This window comes from Anas platyrhynchos, chromosome 25, assembly GCF_047663525.1.
Source record: "Anas platyrhynchos isolate ZD024472 breed Pekin duck chromosome 25, IASCAAS_PekinDuck_T2T, whole genome shotgun sequence".
Lineage (NCBI taxonomy): Eukaryota > Metazoa > Chordata > Aves > Anseriformes > Anatidae > Anas > Anas platyrhynchos.
In genome coordinates this window covers 8,129,879-8,147,235 of record NC_092611.1, presented here as the reverse complement: position 1 = coordinate 8,147,235, position 17,357 = coordinate 8,129,879, and the positions used below count along the sequence as shown (strand labels likewise).

General features: G+C 44.3%; 1 protein-coding gene across 4 annotated transcripts in view; it reads left to right on the top strand.

Moving 5' to 3' along the window:
- Positions 1-17,085, top strand: part of KMT2A (lysine methyltransferase 2A) — a 44,159-nt gene extending 27,074 nt beyond the window's left edge. For all 4 annotated transcript variants that reach the window (XM_072027643.1, XM_072027641.1, XM_072027642.1 and 1 more), the window contains 12 exons: positions 78-238; positions 893-1,078; positions 1,753-6,058; positions 7,414-7,494; positions 8,219-8,283; positions 8,736-8,906; positions 9,530-9,604; positions 9,923-10,097; positions 10,501-10,608; positions 11,119-11,202; positions 11,567-11,696; positions 12,128-17,085. In XM_072027643.1, the coding sequence (XP_071883744.1) occupies positions 78-238; positions 893-1,078; positions 1,753-6,058; positions 7,414-7,494; positions 8,219-8,283; positions 8,736-8,906; positions 9,530-9,604; positions 9,923-10,097; positions 10,501-10,608; positions 11,119-11,202; positions 11,567-11,696; positions 12,128-12,403 (5,818 nt within the window). In that variant the 3' untranslated portion in view covers positions 12,404-17,085. The remainder of the gene's footprint in view (positions 1-77; positions 239-892; positions 1,079-1,752; positions 6,059-7,413; positions 7,495-8,218; positions 8,284-8,735; positions 8,907-9,529; positions 9,605-9,922; positions 10,098-10,500; positions 10,609-11,118; positions 11,203-11,566; positions 11,697-12,127) is intronic.
- The last annotated feature ends 272 nt before the right edge of the window (positions 17,086-17,357 follow it).

The window sequence follows — 17,357 nt, the reverse complement described above, 5'->3', positions numbered from 1 at the left end:
CTGGAAACTGCAAATTTAAAATGTCAAGGCTTACTTGACTAGTGAGTAAAAGATTTTATGTTTGAATTGTATTCTAGGTGCTCCAGAGTGTACTGGAGCACAACAGATGCCAGGAAACGCTGTGTGTATACCTGCAAGATCATGGAATGCCGACCACCAGTCATAGAACCTGATATCAACAGCACTGTAGAACATGATGATAACAGAACAATTGCCCATAGCCCAGTTCCCCTTACAGGTAATCTTCTAAGGACTTGTTAAAGATACATTCTCTACGTGTTCTTGCCGTACTATATCCTCACCAGAAAGTCAGGTAGCAGCTGGGACCTTCTGTCTTTTAAAATTGATTTGGACAGAATCTGCTCCATGATTGTAGTGCCTGCTAACTTAGAAAACTGGAGCCAAACTGAACTACTGTAATAGTGCTTTCTACTCTACAGATCTGAGATTCTTCTAATGATCTAGAACTATAAATCTTAACTCCAGTGTCAGTGTTGGTATATAACTTGTAGATTGTTAGATACCATGTTAAATAGTAGTGTTGTGCTGCTTCTGTGTTTCCAAACCGCTTCTTCCATACACGTATGTGAGCTCCAAAAACAAAACAAGAACAAAAACAATAAACGTAAAATCCATATCCTTTTCAGTGTGCAGAAAAGGAACGTTTGGAAGATGTTTAAAATTTTTAAAAGCAGTCATCACTGTCAATGTAGAAGTTCATTAAAATTTAACATAGTTTAATGTGTAAGCTGAGGGAAATCAATAGCAGAGTCTATATTTATTTAACAAATACCCTGATTCCTCAAGAGAAACCTAATAGGAATATATCAGGTCATAGATTTTAGAATTCAGTAGTGACTTATATTGTTGTTTCTCTTTCATGCCACAATAGAAACTCTATCCAAAGACAGCAGAAATGCACCTGAAATTGTAAACCCACCATCACCAGATCGTCCCATGCATTCTCAGACCTCTAGTTCCTGTTGCTATCCATTGGTCTCAAAGGGCCTTAGGATCAGGACACCAAGTTACCCCTCCACACAGAGGTCTCCTGGCTCTAGGCCTTTACCCTCTGCAGGTATTGCTGTTGGCTTTGATTTGTTTTGGTTTTGTTTCTTTTGGATTTTTTTTTTTTTTGGTTGGTTGGTTCATGTCTTTTTTGGCTTTATTCAGAATGTGATGTTTAGTTTCCTGTTCCAGAAGAAAATGGAAAACAGCAATAGGTTTGAGGGAAGGACATTTCTGAAAAAACACATTGTAGAGATGGCCTGTCAAGAAATGGATGATTGAAGCAAAAATTTCTGTGGGACGAGGAAAGCAATGTTTGGGCAATGCTGTAGCAGGAATATGTAAGAACTATAAGAAAAGTTAGGGGCTTAATAATCTCGGATGATATTTTTCCAGAGGGAATTATAAATCCCAATATTTTAGGTCACATAATATATCTATATGAGTAACATTTTTTTTTAAATAATTTTGAAAATTTGCACCTAAAGGTGAGGTACTGAACCCTGAGATACAGACTTGTGAGCCTTATGTGATGAATACTGATTGACAGTGTCAGATTTTTAGTATGTATCTGAAATGTCATCGTTATGTTTATGCTATGTGGTTGAAGGGTTTTCATGTTGCTGTTTTTTTTTTGTTGTTTTGGTTTTTTGTTTCAATTTATTGTGTTATGAGGGAATGGGGTATGTATCGATTGTGAAGGATTCAGATCACTTAACAGTCTTCCTTGCTTTATTTTCTCAGGGAGTCCTACGCCAGTGACCCATGAAATAGTTACAGTTGGAGATCCTTTACTGTCCTCTGGACTTAAGAGCATTGGTTCTAGGAGACATAGCACTTCTTCTTTATCACAGCAGCAATCAAAACTCCGTATGATTTCACCTACACGAGCTGGGAATACTTATTCCAGGCACAGTGTCTCTTCAGTTTCCAACACAGGGTCCTCTTCAGAACATGAACTGAGTGTAAAAAATACTGACCGCTTTGTGGGATCTGTGAATTCAGGTACCACAAGTGCTCCAGTTCAAAGCTGCTCTACCAGTTCAAGCTCCCAGAAGACAGCAGCTACAAGTGGAAGTAAAACTTACCAGGCAGATGCATCTCAGTCTTCAGAAGTAAAACATTCAAGTAGTTCGGATTTGTTAGCCAAAAGTGCACCTTCAAAGGGAGAGAAGATGAAAACACTGACCTCAAAGGACCCAGATTATTCAGCTCATATTTTTGCCTCTGGAGGAAACTCCAAAATGTCTACTCAACCAAACAGTTCATCAGGCACAGAAACAAATGTTAAAATAGGAACCTTTCAAGAATCTTCAGGATCATTTTCCTCCAAAGAAACAATACCTTTTCAGTCTTTGCACCAGAGAGGCCCTAGAAAAGACAGGGATCAGCACTTGGAGCCCGTACAGCCAGATAAAACTGCTTTGGTTGATGAGATGGATGTAAAGACATTGAAGTCTGCAGGGGTAAATAGCAGATCTCCTGCAGCAAGTGAGCAGGCAGTTTCTGCCTCTAGAGACAGGCGTCAGAAAGGGAAGAAGTTAGCGAAAGAGAGTTTTAAAGAGAAGCATTCCCTGAAATCTCTTGCAGATCCAAGTCAAGCAGTAGGCAGTGATGAAGGAAACCTGAAATCAGAATTTGGTAATCAGGGCTTGGTGACTGAACAAATTAGTCAGAGGTTATGTAATAATATTCCTGCTGAAAAAGCTGGTGAGAAGTCTCCACCCTCACAGGGGTCCTCTAAAGGCTCTGCAGTGCCAATTGAAGTGGCTTCTAAGGAATCACAGGCACCTAGAAAACGCACTGTTAAAGTCACTCTGACACCTCTCAAGATGGAAAATGAAAACCAGTCTAAAGCTGCACAGCAAGAAAGTGATGCTGAACATCAGTCTGCAGGGGCAGAACTGGCTGCTTCATCAGAGCCCTCGTCTGAAAGCCCAGAAGATAACTCTGTAGTTCAGGAAAGTCCAAATAAAGCACCAGCACAGGAATCTCAGAATAATGCATATGAAAATTTGCCCGTTCAAGATAACAACTTGATGCTTCAGGATGGAACTAAAGCTCAAGAAGAAAGCTCATACAAGCGGAGGTATCCACGGAGAAGTGCACGGGCGAGATCTAACATGTTCTTTGGATTGACACCTCTGTATGGTGTGAGGTCTTATGGAGAAGAAGATATTCCATTCTATAGCAACTCGACTGGGAAGAAACGAGGAAAGCGGTCTGCAGAAGGACAAGTGGATGGTGCAGATGACTTGAGTACATCAGACGAAGATGACTTGTACTACTATAATTTCACTAGAACAGTGGTTCCCTCGAACACCGAGGAGAGGCTTGCGTCCCATAACTTATTCAGGGAGGAGGAGCAGTGTGATCTTCCAAAAATCTCACAGTTAGATGGCGTAGATGACGGGACTGAAAGTGATACAAGTGTCACAGCCACAACAAGGAAAGTAAATCAAGTAACAAAAAGGAGTGGAAAAGAAAATGGAACCGAAAACATAAAGCTGGATAGAACTGAAGAAACTGGGGAAAAAGTACAAGTCACAAAGAGCCCTGCAGTCCACAAAACTGATCCAAAGATTGATAACTGCCATTCTGTGAGCAGGGTTAAAACACAAGGTCAGGACTCTCTGGAAGCTCAACTGAGTTCGTTGGAAACAGGTCGTAGGGCTCATGCAAGCACACCTTCTGATAAGAACTTACTGGATACTTTTAACACAGAACTTCTGAAATCTGATTCTGACAATAACAACAGTGATGACTGCGGAAACATCCTGCCTTCAGACATCATGGACTTTGTGCTGAAGAATACACCGTCAATGCAGGCATTAGGAGAAAGTCCAGAGTCGTCGTCATCTGAACTTCTAACACTTGGAGAAGGTTTAGGGCTGGATAGCAACCGTGGCAAGGATATGGGTTTGTTTGAAGTATTTTCCCAACAGCTGCCAACAGCTGAGCCAGTGGATAGCAGTGTTTCTTCCTCCATATCAGCAGAGGAACAATTTGAATTACCCCTGGAACTTCCTTCTGATCTCTCTGTTCTGACGACTCGCAGCCCTACGGTGCCCAGCCAAAATCACAACAGACTTGCTGTAATTTCGGAGTCTTCACTGTCTTCTTCAGGGGAGAGGTCGATACTTGCATTGCCCTCCACAGAATCTGGGGAAAAAAGAGTTACCGTTACAGAAAAATCTGCTTCCAGTGAGGGTGATACGACTCTTTTGAGTCCAGGAGTAGACCCAAGCCCTGAAGGACACATGACTCCAGACCACTTCATCCAAGGTCACATCGATGCAGAGCACATAGCCAGCCCGCCCTGTGGCCCAGTAGAGCAAGGACACGGCAGCAACCAAGATTTAACTCGGAACAGCGGGACCCCAGGTATCCAAGTGCCCGTGTCGCCCACCGTTCCCCTGCAGAACCAGAAATATGTTCCCAATTCCACAGACAGTCCCGGCCCCTCTCAGATTTCCAACGCTGCAGTGCAGACGACACCACCCCACCTCAAGCCAGCCGCAGAAAAACTGCTCGTGGTCAATCAAAACATGCAGCCCCTGTACGTCCTCCAAACCCTTCCCAACGGCGTCACTCAGAAGATTCAGCTGACACCTTCTGTTAGCTCAGCACAGAGCGTGATGGAGACTAATGCCTCAGTCCTGGGGCCCATGGGAAGCGGGCTCACGCTGACCACGGGATTAAATCCAAGCTTGCCCTCATCTCAGTCATTATTTCCTCCCACCAGCAAAGGATTGTTGCCCATGTCCCACCACCAGCATATACATCCCTTCTCCACCGCCTCGCAGACCGGCTTCCCACCGAATATTGGCAGTCCTTCACCAGGTCTTCTTATTGGTGTGCAGCCACCCCCTGATCCTCAGCTCTTAGTGTCTGAAGCCAGTCAGAGGACAGACCTCGGTGCCACTGCTTCGACACCAACTGCTGCCCTGGGCAAGAAACGGCCAATATCTCGTCTGCAGTCACGGAAGAACAAGAAGCTGGCTCCCTCTGGAACCCCCTCTGCTATAGCTCCTCCTGATATGGTCTCCAACATGACTTTAATTAATTTTGCTCCTTCCCAAATTTCCAACCACCCGCTGGATTTGGGCACCATTGCAAATTCAACATCCCATAGAACTGTCCCCAATATTATCAAAAGGTCCAAGTCTGGAGTAATGTATTTCGAGCAAACCTCTTTGCTCCCACAAAGTGGGACTGCTGCTGCAGTTGGCACATCTCCCAGTGTTATCGGGCCAGATGCTGGTCACCTTCCCACGGGGCCTGTATCAGGGCTGGCGTCAAGTTCCTCGGTGCTGAATGTGGTATCCATGCAGGCCACAGCAGCCCCTACTACTGGCGGCTCGGTTCCTAGCCACGTGTTGGGACAAAGTTCGGTAACGTTGACCAGCCCTGGCTTGTTAGGGGACCTTGGTTCCATAAGCAACCTCTTGATCAAAGCCAGTCATCAGAGCCTTGGTCTTCAAGAGCCTCACATGACTTTACCTCCAGGTTCTGGGATGTTTTCGCAGCTGGGGACGTCACAAACTCCATCTACAGCAGCAATGACAGCTGCATCGAGCATCTGTGTTCTGCCTTCAGCACAGAGCATGAGCATGACAGTTGCTCAGTCATCTGCTGAGCCAGAAGGCTCTTACCAGCTTCAGCACATGACACAACTCTTAGCCAGCAAGACTGGAATCGCTTCCTCGCAGCTAGACCTCGGTGCAGCTTCAGCAACAGCTCAGCTGTCGAACTTCCCCCAGCTGGTTGATGTTCCCAGCAGTACTGGCCTCGAACAAAACAAGGTTTCCTCATCTGTGATGCATGCCAGTTCAGCATCTCCTGGAGGCTCCCCATCATCCGGTCAGCAGTCTGCGAGCAGCTCTATGCTCGGTCCCACAAAAATGAAGCCAAAAATCAAGCGCATTCAGCCGTCTTTAGAGAAAGGGAATGGAAAGAAGCACAAAACTTCTCACTTGTGGGCTGGTTCCTCTGAAGCACACGTTCCTGACAGAGGGGCTGTGGCTGTACCCCAGGTCTCAGCTACACGGTAAGAGAAGTGTTTGCTTTGCTCATCTGTGAGACTGTAACAATATAGGAAAGGATCTTTCTCTAGTTTCTATTGCAGATCTGCCTTTTGATAATTTTTAATGTAAAAAACTCAGCTGTCAATGGGAAGCAGATCACTAAAGAAGTTAGTAAGTAGACCTTTTACCTCTGGAAGAGGAAGGATGAGGAAGTTAAGACTTTGAGGATTGGGGTTAGGAGGACTTTTATTTGTTGTTGGCAAATTAAGGAGTGTGTTAGATGTATTGGTTGAGAATATGGTACTGGAACAGGTGTTGTGTTCTATTCCTGTATGCTGTTAGTGTACTTAAGTGCTCGAGAAGTTTTAATAGTATTATTAGCAGTGTTCTAAGGCACCAAAATGCTGCACTGTTACCCTGTTGCCCTGGTAATTTTGATTATGAAATTTAAACTGCATGCCTGTATCTGCGAGTGTAATGCCTCTCCAGGACGTGCTTTATTCTTCCTGCCCCTCTTCCATCCTCCCGAGGCCATGCAGGCAACAGGGACTGGGGAGGAACTGAGACAACTGGAAGAATCTGGCTCTTGGCCTTGTCGGAAGAGCAGAGTGCATTAGTCTCTTACAGTAGAGGGTTATTTTCCAAACCTTAAATTAAAATGACATTTGATTTGACTTTGAAATATGGATCTGTAGAGAGAAACAGAATTGTTGGTCTATGCTTTACATACAAAACTAGATGGTTTTATGGATGTAGCACATGGTTGTCACCTAGTGTGACTGCCAACAATTATGCATTTCACCAGGGAGATGTAGCACTTCCAATTCCTTCTGCATTAAAGAACAGACCAAAATGAGCGCTGGTGCTAAAAGGTGGTAGTATCCATCTTATGGTAACTGACAAATATTGCACATCACTTGTGTGATTACTTGATCACCTCCATGTCTTGCAAGATATCTGATGCCTGAACAGATGATCTAGAGCTATTTGGACAGCTTAATCTTTTTAAATAGCTTTTTTGTGTTGCTGTTACTTGCGAATTTGTTTTAGTCTGTAAATGTTTGCTGTGGCTGTCAGCATTCCACCATGCCTCCCTTCACCCCTGAGCTTATTGCTTATGGTCGCTCAGAATTGTTTCTCTTGCAACCAGATTCATGCTACTCATTCCTCTTTGAGTGCAAGTCTTGAATCTCATGTAGCGCTGGAAACGCGATCTATTTTAGCACAGGAGCAGTTGTTGTCACTACCTGTGTAGTTCTGCTGAACTGCTGAATCACTTGTGATAACTCCCAGTGGATCTATTACTGCCTTCCAGTCTCGGGTATGCTGTACATGAATAGTCAGGTGTTTTGAATGTTCCTAACTGTTTTTCTTCCAGGACTCCTGCTGTGAAAGCAGATGTGCAGGATGCAGCAAGCATAGATCAGCCATCACAGAAACAATGTGGCCAGTCTGCAGGGTAAGCATGAAATACACCTTTCACTCAGGTTCTGCTGGCTTAAGTTTAAAGAAATTTATTTGGAGAATGTGAGAAGTCTTTGCTAACCAAATTATCTTGGGAGCTTTTAGTCTCTAATGAGCAGCTACATTTACTTTCAGTATGAAACCATTTTTTAAAATAAAGTTGAATATAGTTTTGAGAAGATCATTGCTTACTCAAACAATTTTGGCTGATCATATGTTAGCATATAACTTATTACAGAATAGGACTAATAAACAGAACAGGTCGCGGATTGTATTAAATCAGGCTGCTACCTACAGACTGATAGGTACCACAAAAATAAATGCTAGAGAGTAGAATCTTGTTTGTTCATTTCCAGTTGAACTGCTGCTAGAATATATCTGCAAAATGTTTTTTGTTTTTTTTCCTCTGTATAGTCCCCAGGTTTTGTAGTTGACTCTTCATGGCTGGTGAGCCTACCAGATTAATAGCTACAAAAGCCCTTGATTTACAGAATAAGTACCCTAGGATTGGCTTTGCCTTGGATAACTGTTTGCTGTCTTCCCATGATTTTCCAAGGCCACCAAAGTTAATTATGTAGCCGTCTTATAATTAAAAATGAACAAACAAAAATAAATAAATTAATAAAACAAATGTGAGCTTATTTAGCACTGATTCAGTCACTGAAAAATGGGAATGAAGTAGGTTATTAAGTAGTCTTAATTCTCATTTCCTTCTAAAGGCAAATGTCAGTCCTCGCGGAACCTCAGTCAACGCAGGCTTCAGCAAATGAGCAAGAAAATGCAGGTATGTTGCTTCTTCAAGAGCACCAAGTCCTGGGATTCTCCAAATTGGGAAATTATTACTTTGTCTCTCTTGTTCTTGCAGAAGAAAATCTCGGATCTAGTACTCTTTTTAGTCATGCTTTAAAGCGAGGAAAGGTTTGATCACTTTAAATAAAATCTGTACAAATAGTTGTCTCTACTTTTAGCTTGTGGGAATTTCAGTACTTGAGATTTTACACTCTTACTACAACACTATCTAGAATTCTTTCCTTTGAGTAAAATCTGTTGTTGAAGTATTGATTCTTAGAAAGCACATTGTAGGATGACTGCTAGATATGAGAGCTCCGAGGCACTTTCTGGATGTTCTAAACTAGATCTGGAAGTGTATATTGCTACCCATTGCAACAACCAATGGGGAAAAGAAAAATCATTCTACCTAATTTCCATCTTCATAGTAGCTTCTGTCTTTTCTAGGCTCAAAAGCTATTGAGGAAGAAGAGAGCACTTTCAGCTCCCCGCTTATGTTTTGGCTTCAACAAGAACAAAAGAGGAAAGAATGTCTTGGTGAGAAGAAACCGAAGAAAGGTTTGGTTTTTGAGATATCAAGTGATGATGGCTTTCAAATCTGTGCAGAAAGTATTGAAGGTAAGAACTGTGCTTTTCTTTTGTAATGGTTTTAACTTTCCTTGCTAGAAGTAAAATTGTGACTTCTGAGAAGCTGTTACTTGTTTTTATACATTCAAAAAAAAAAATCTCCTGATTTACAGCCCTAGAACAATCCTAGTTCCTAGCAATGTCTGGATCCTGTTAAAATACAGATAGATAGATAGATAGATCACTGTCCCATTTCGTTTTATCAATTGCCCAACAGTGTTGAGCCATAGTTTGTCAAGAAACAGTGTAGATCAGACAGTATGGCATTTAGACTTATCCTCCAGAGCAATTGCTGAAGAAGCTTACTTCTCTTTTATGATGCAGTGAATTTTGGAGAGGATGAAAGCAATTGGATGCAAAAATCTTAATTTATGGTCCATGAATGGAATGCAAACTTCATATTATCTGATTAGCATATTTAGATGTGAACGTTTTGTTGGAAAACAGCATACTGCACGTGCACTTACAAATCTGCTAATAGTAGGTTGTTTCACTGGAAACCTGGTAAAATATGGCAAAACAGAGACATAGCAAGGTACCTGTTTTGGCAGTCTTCAGTGCCCAACGCTTTGGATACTCTTTCACTGCTTTGTTGTCTTTTTGTGTAACTGCAGATGCTTGGAAGTCACTAACTGACAAAGTTCAAGAAGCCCGTTCAAATGCCCGCCTGAAACAGCTATCTTTTGCAGGTAACATCCAGTGCCAAGTTCACTTTTATTGTGCTTCTGAATGTGTAAGAACAAACAGGGCTGTCTGGGAGCATCTTAGGGTTCAATGTTCTGAAAGTTTCAGTTCAGCTGCTGACTGTTTTTATGGAGAATAACTTCCCCTAATCAAGTGATGTAAAATTCTTATGTAGAGTGAACTAGCTAATCCAGTGCTTCTGTGAAAATTGCAGGCTAGCAAAAAAGTGATATTTAATGAGTTGCTGTGTCCTCCTGTTTCTAGGCTGCATAGTCAGGTTTTCTTGTTTCATTTTTGTTGTTGTGCTCTATTTCATGTTCCAGGTGTGAATGGTTTGAGGATGCTGGGGATTATCCACGATACTGTTGTGTTTCTGATTGAGCAACTTTATGGAGCAAAGCACTGCCACAACTACAAGTTCAGATTTCATAAACCAGAGGAGGCCAATGAGCCGCCTCTGAATCCACATGGCTCTGCTAGGGCCGAAGTCCACCTGAGGCAAGTGTGAGCTTTGTCATTGTTAAGGTTAATGGTCCATTGGCTTGTTTAATCCTATGTCAGGGCACAAGCAACAAGTCTCTAGAGCACTGTCTGCTCTCAGTTAAAAATAAATGTTATCAGCTTTCTCAGGTAAATCAATCATATTGCATCTTGTGAGTCTGTGCGTTTTTCTGTGCAATCCTGTTGTCAGTTGCTTTGTTTAACAAAGCTTTCCTGGCTTGTGCCTTCATATATAGTTCTCAGAAACTATTGTGTGTTACCCTGATGCATAAAAAGCTGTAAAAGAGGACAGACAGGAGAAGGTGTGAAGCAATAAACGTGTCAAGTTGTTGTGGCAACCAAATGTTTCAATTATTTTTAGTTAGTAACACAAAATTCCTTTGATCTCATTAAATTGCAGGAAATCTGCATTTGATATGTTTAATTTCTTGGCATCTAAACACCGACAGCCGCCAGAATACAACCCAAACGATGAGGAAGAGGAGGAAGTACAACTGAAATCAGCCCGGTATGTAGCAGGGTTTAAAGGCAAAAAATAACGCTGTGGTGTTAAAACTAAGAGATTAGGCTTAGTTGTGCGTTGTGGGTTTTGAGGTGGCATTTAAAACTTCAAAGCTACAAAGCCCTAGAAAATACAGGGGAGACTCCTACTATAGTGAGATAACTGACAACTGGTCTGATTGGTCACCTTCAGGCTTCCTTTCGATGTTTCTTTTCCCTGCTAATGTAAGGCAAACATTCTGTTGAAAATCTCATGAGTAAAGGGAGAAAATGACCTGTATTGAAAGAAAAGATTGCTGATTAGCAATGAGTTTGTTTGAGTTAAGATTTGAGAGAAAGAACTGCTCTACATGTAGTGTGTATGCGTGCGCGTGTGTATTACACTGAATTAATTTTGATTGTGTTCTCAGTGGGCTGCAGTGACTGAAAGTTTGTATCTTGGAAACTATCCCAGGTAATACACGTGGCATGGGCTCTCAAATAAACGTCATCACTTAGTAGCATCTCTCTGTTCTAGGAGGGCAACCAGTATGGACCTGCCAATGCCCATGCGATTCCGACACTTGAAGAAGACCTCCAAGGAGGCAGTTGGTGTTTACAGGTATGGTTTTGTTCTGGTACTCTCAGATGGGCATCTCGGACAGAGAAAGGTAAAAACTGAAAACCTGTGAAGTCGTGGTGCAAAATTGAGGGGAAGAAGCATCTTAGTTTTTATCTGAAAGAAGTAATCCTCAGCACAAACTACTTATTCCTGCTGACTCCTCTTGGTGATAGCTAAGGCATTTGCTTAGGAGTGGACAGAAGAGCTCTAGTGGTGTTCTCATTGGCAGTACGTTGTAGAAGTGTGACATAACGCTGTGGGCCTTGTAATGAAATAACTTCTTTTCTGCAGTGTTTGCGGTCCTACGTTTCCAAGTTTCACTTGTATTTTTTTGAAATATTCTCTTACCCTGTTGCTTTTTTAGGTCTCCCATCCATGGCCGGGGCCTGTTCTGCAAAAGGAACATCGATGCAGGTGAGATGGTGATCGAATATTCGGGCAATGTCATTCGCTCCATCCTCACTGACAAACGAGAGAAGTACTATGACAGTAAGGTGAGTTTTGAGGGCTTTTGCAGAACTTCTTAAAAAGCATAACAGGCCACTTTTCCCATTGGGTCATCTAAGGAAATATAGCAGACAGTGAACTTGGCTATTAATCAGGCTTTGGGGTCAAATTTCTTTGTAACAAGAACCCGTACTTGCTGGAGCTCTAGATCATTTCTTATTTTCTCCTTTGGACTGGGGAAGACATCAGTGGGGTCTTCGTGTTCCAAAGGGTGAAGATCCAAAGATCTTCGCAGATCCAAAGGGTGAAGGGATGAAATAATTCAAGCATGAGCTTACGAAGACAAGTGAAGAGAGGTTGCAGATATTCTGAATGACCTGACTTTCGGTTGCCACATCGCTGTAATAATCTAAGCTGTCTGTTAGCGTAGCTATCTCTTCGCCTCACTTGCCTAATTGTCTTTCTGTCCTCTGTGTAGGGGATTGGTTGCTACATGTTCCGCATCGATGACTCTGAAGTGGTGGATGCCACCATGCATGGGAATGCAGCCCGCTTCATCAATCACTCTTGTGAGCCCAACTGCTACTCCCGGGTCATCAACATTGATGGCCAAAAACACATTGTCATCTTCGCCATGCGCAAAATCTACCGGGGGGAAGAACTTACGTATGACTACAAGTTCCCCATTGAAGACGCCAGCAACAAACTGCCCTGTAACTGCGGTGCCAAGAAGTGCAGGAAGTTTTTAAACTAGAACTTCCGTGACCTGCAAGTGAGCCCTAAAGGGCCTGGGGCGAACCAAAGCTTCTAGTGAATCCCTACCCTGCCATTCGCAAGGGAGAGGGAAGGACGGAGGCAGGAATGAAGATCAGCTGGGCTCAGGGACCTAACTGGCGGCTGTGTTTCTCTGTCAGAGTCCACATCTTCATGTCTCGCATGCGCACACTTACCCTTATGAAAGACACAGGCGACTGGAGAAGATCCTCAGTGTGATTATGTTTTTGCTATTGTCGTTCCTGCCCCAACCCTCAGAATTTGTTTGTCAGAATGGGGCTAATGAGTGGGAGAGGGGAGGGTAGACAGACCCAGGTATAGGGGAGTCCTCACGGATCCCGTCCTTCTGTTGTCTCTTGGCTCAAAGTGGTGAATGTGGAGTTCTTGTTTTCATTCGACTGTCGTGTCATAAGTTTTGAAAGCACAGTATGTGACTGCTCTTTTCTCCTAGGGAGAGAAACTGTGTCCCACCAACCAGCTACTCTGAGAACTTTGTACGTGTCTGTGATTCCTTGTGCTATGCATCTCCAAAACACTATTTGTGAGTTGGTTGGTGTACTGTGTGGCATAGGTGGCCTGCTGCGCCGCGTGGGTCTGGCTTATCTGTTTTAATCTAGGAAGACTGAATGGGGGAGAGCATCAGATAGCAGCCGAAGGTAAACTGAGAAGGATTTGGATAGTGTTTCGCTCTGAAATTCCTGCCCGAGTGCAGGGGAATTCCTGGCATTCTTTAGCAGAGAAAGGGCTTGTGCCAACTGGTTTCAGAGCTGTAAATCTTTGTGAGCAAACGCTTGCTTTCAGCAGCACCCTCCCTCTGCAGTGTAGGAGGGAAGCAGCATTTTCCCATGTTCCTGTCGTCAGAGGCTGTCTTTCTCCTTTGACCTAGGGACTGAAAGGCTCCTCTGGCAACAGTGGTGTGTCTGCTACTGTGGGGCTACCCCAAGGGACAAACGTCTTCAGGGGAGAGAAGCAGTGGTGGCAGCGGATTCTGCTGTTGGCCGCTTGTGGCTGTAGAGCAAGAACTAGGAGGGACTTCTGAGGGCGCTTCCCCGGGAGCTGCTCTGCTCAGCCTCCTCGAGCAGCGTCCTAGGGTGTGATGTAGAGACAAACAAGTGACTTCTCTAGGCACGTGCCTGTCGCGACCCGTCTTCGGTGTGTGGTTTCGTAATCTGCTATGGAAGGCACAGGAAGAGGCACCAAAATGGAGTGTAAATTCTCTGAAAATGCAAGGCCAAACACTAACCAGCCCCATGTACTCCGTGCAGCACTTAGAAATGCATAGGAATAAATCAATTAGCGATTGGCACAGCTGAAATTGTGGTAGCTGAAGAATCGAGCTTATTTGAAGTGAATCAGAAGACACTATTGTCCTGGTGAAAGTAATGTAATTCCTCCTCCCTTTTGGGTCTGCTCCACGCCTCAAAAGAAAAAAAAAAAAAGGAAAGAAAAAGCCCCAAGCCTAACAAATTAAGACATTGGATTTTACTCTGTTCTGTTTACAGTTTAGTATTTAAGGTTTTATAAATGTAAATATATTTTGTATATTTTTCTATGAGAAGCACTTCATAGGTAAAAGCACTTATGACGAGGCTTTTTAAACAGTGGTATTATCCTAATTTAAAAGAATCTGTTTTTAATATTGTTTTTATTTTCATAGGACGGTTATAGGAAATACCTGGCTGGACACAGTCTGATCCTTTCTCCAGAGAGAGGGGTACACTTTATTTTTATTTTTTAATCTTCTTCTGCCTTTTTGACTTCAGTAACTGTTTCTAGGAGGTTTGGCTGGACCTTAAACTTTTATTTTCTTGTCAAGATAGGGGCAGGAGGAAGAATTGCCCAGCTTAGGAGGAGTTTGACTCATGGGAACTGTATCTGAACATGGAGGCATGATTCTGCCTTGCCACACACCAGTGTCCTGTGTGTATTTCAGGAAAGAGAGAGAGAGAGAACTGACCCTTAGTAACTTCACCTCTTCTGCTTGGCGTTCAGGATTAGCATTTGTGGGAGCATTTCCCACCCTGCCGTGTCCACTCAGCTCAGCTCTCCCTAAAGGGGGGCTTGGATGAGTGTGGGGCTGGGGCAGTGAGGGGCATCCCCAGCCCAGGTCAGCTGCACGGGCCCCTCGCTGCGCCCAGGGGCAGGTCCTGCTCCGGTCCCCGGGTCGTGTCCCCGTCACGGAGGGTCAGTGTGCCGCTCATCACTGCTTTGTCCGGAGCAGCTCCCCTGGAGAAAGACTGCACCCTCCTTCTCTAGGTAAATTCACAGCTCTCTGGACACAGAAACATGGTCCTGTGGAAATCTGTCGAAGCAATAGGGCCCCGGCCCTCCTCGGCTCGCCGCCATCTGGGGTGGTGTGGGGCACGCACCCACGCGTGCGCTCCTGATCCCACAGCGTCTCTCTTGAGACGAGAGCAATCGTTCCTTGGAGCAGTTAAACCATGAAGCACCCTTGCTTTTGTAAACTGTCCCTGTGGGTAGGTTAGTAGCTGTTTTGGGGGCTGCCAAATCGAAAGGCAACCCCAAAACTGCATGAGCAGTTTGTAGGAAATGGACCGAACTGACTGAACTCCCCACGCTTGCAGGCTTGCACTCCGTTATCTGTGCGCTTCAGGCCCCGAGACCTCTTCCTCTGACCTGGGAATGAAATACAGCACTCACGGGGTCAGGAACTGCTGGTTTCCTTTCTTTATTGCACTGCGTGATTATTATTTGGTAATAACTGTTTAAAGAAGAGTCAAATTGAAGCTGCATTTGTTACTGAAACGATTTGATGCACTGACAGTTTGGGAACGCACATACCTTGAGAAGGCCAAAAAGCGCGTCTGGGGGCGAGATCTCAGCCCTGCCTCCGCGGACGCGGCTGCTCTTTGTCCTTTTTCTTTCTTGGTTTTGACAGCATTGCTGGGGGACAGCTCTCACCGTGGTTAAACCTGAGAACCGTGTGCGGAAAGAGGGGGGCACGGCGTGCCCCGCCGGCAGCTCCCTGCCGCTCCGCGGGGGCAGGCGCCGAGCAGGAGGGCGTCCAGACTGGGAAATGGGGGGCTGGGGAACCCGAGGGAAAGCCACGGGAGCAGCCCCGGGGCCAGGCACCAGAAATCCCCTCCTGCAAGGACTGGTGGAGCAGACGGGCCCGGTGGGGCCCCCGCTCGCTGTTCGCTTTGCTGCTATACCTGCGGCGGCTGCCTGGGCAGGTGCCGCTGTGGCCAGTGAAAGTGTCTGTACCCAGAGAAGCTGAGCTGTGCCGCCGGGCCAGGGCACCCACGCTCCTGTCCCGCTCGCAGCCAGAGCACAGGCGTTTGACTCTCTTTTTTGGGCGAATGGAAGTAAGGCAGGGAGAGGCCTCGGCAGCCAGCGCGTGCGTGTCCTGTCACCCGTGAGATGCTTGCCTGCGTGTGCCCTTCCACCCCGTTCTGCCTGGGCTAACGGTGAGCACAGCACAGCTTCCCAGTCTATGAATGTATATTTTATAAGGACTGACACAGATCATGATATCTGAAAATACTAAAAAAAAAAAAAAAAAAAAAAAAAATGGAACCTTAGGGCGTTTATTTTTTATTTGTACAAACCGATTTTTTTTTAAAGGAAAAGCGGGTCATTGCAAAGGGCTGGGTATCTTTCTGTTCGTTGTTTTTCTTTCATTTCAAAGCAATACCAGGTTCTTCAGTGAGATGGTCTTTGTGCAGAATCATGCCATTCAAACCCATACTACTGGTCCACATCCAACACTTGCAAGTTTTTTTTATAACTATAAATACAATATATATAGGAACTAATATAGTAATGCACCGTGTAATGAAGCCTAGTTCAGTATCGGTCCATGGCTTTTAATTCTCTTAACACTATAGATAAGGATTGTGTTACAGTTGCTAACGGAGGCGGGAAGAACTCGGGCTGTGCGTTTCCAGGCGGCCTCGGCGGTGCCAGGCAGCGAGCAGGCCTGGCTCTGAGAGCTGGAAAATGGGAGGAAAAAACGAGGAGCCCGGGAACGGGCAGCTCGAGGGCTCCCCTGACCTTTATTGTTACCAGTCAGTACTTGTACAACTTGGTTTTTTCCTTTTTTTCCTCTCTTTTTGGTTATGAATGTTGGGGTACCACCTGCATATAGGGAAAAATGTGCTCTGTGCTTTCCTGGTATCTTTTTAACAAGGTACAGTAGCTTTGTCTATCAACCAAGAACTATACTTGTGGTGTTTCTTTTATTGAACTTAACAGTCTCTTTAGTAAATACAGGTAGGTGAATAATTGTTTCAAAAAAGAAAAAAAAAAAAAAGAAAAAAAAAACTCTGCAAAGGCAAGGTTATGTTCTAGAAATACACTTCTTGACAACTTATCATGTATAACAAATCTTTTTTTTCTTGTGTTCTTCCAAGCTTCTGTTTTGTTTTTCTTTTTAAAAACAAAAAAAAAAAGAGGAAACGTGTCTAAAGTACATCAGTGTTAACTCCCTGTCACAGGGAAGAAGGAAATACTTTAATAGTTTAAAAAAAATGCTGAAAGCTCTGCAAAAGACTGAATGTAAAAATAAAAAGTGTACATAGTTGTAAAAACAAAACAAAAAAAACAAAAAACAAAGGAGTTTTTAAACATGTTTATTTTCTATGCACTTTTTTTTATTTAAGTGATAGTTTAATTAATAAACATGTCAAGTTTATTGCTGCAGAGGGTTGCTCTTGGTTTATTCCTGAGAGTCGGAAGCTGGTCCTCCTGGTTTAAATGATCCTATTTCTCATCCCCCGTGCGCTTTGGTGCTCTGCCCGCGTGCCCCCAGCTGCTTGACCAGAGCCCTCGGCCAGGGTCAGGAGGGGTGCCAAACACCACCACGCCGAGGAGGATGGGGATGGCAGAGTGAGTGCCTGCAGCCCGACTGCTCCCTGGGGGGAATTGGCTGGGCTGGGGGGTGGAGGAGCCCAGCGGCCGGGCTGGGATAGGAC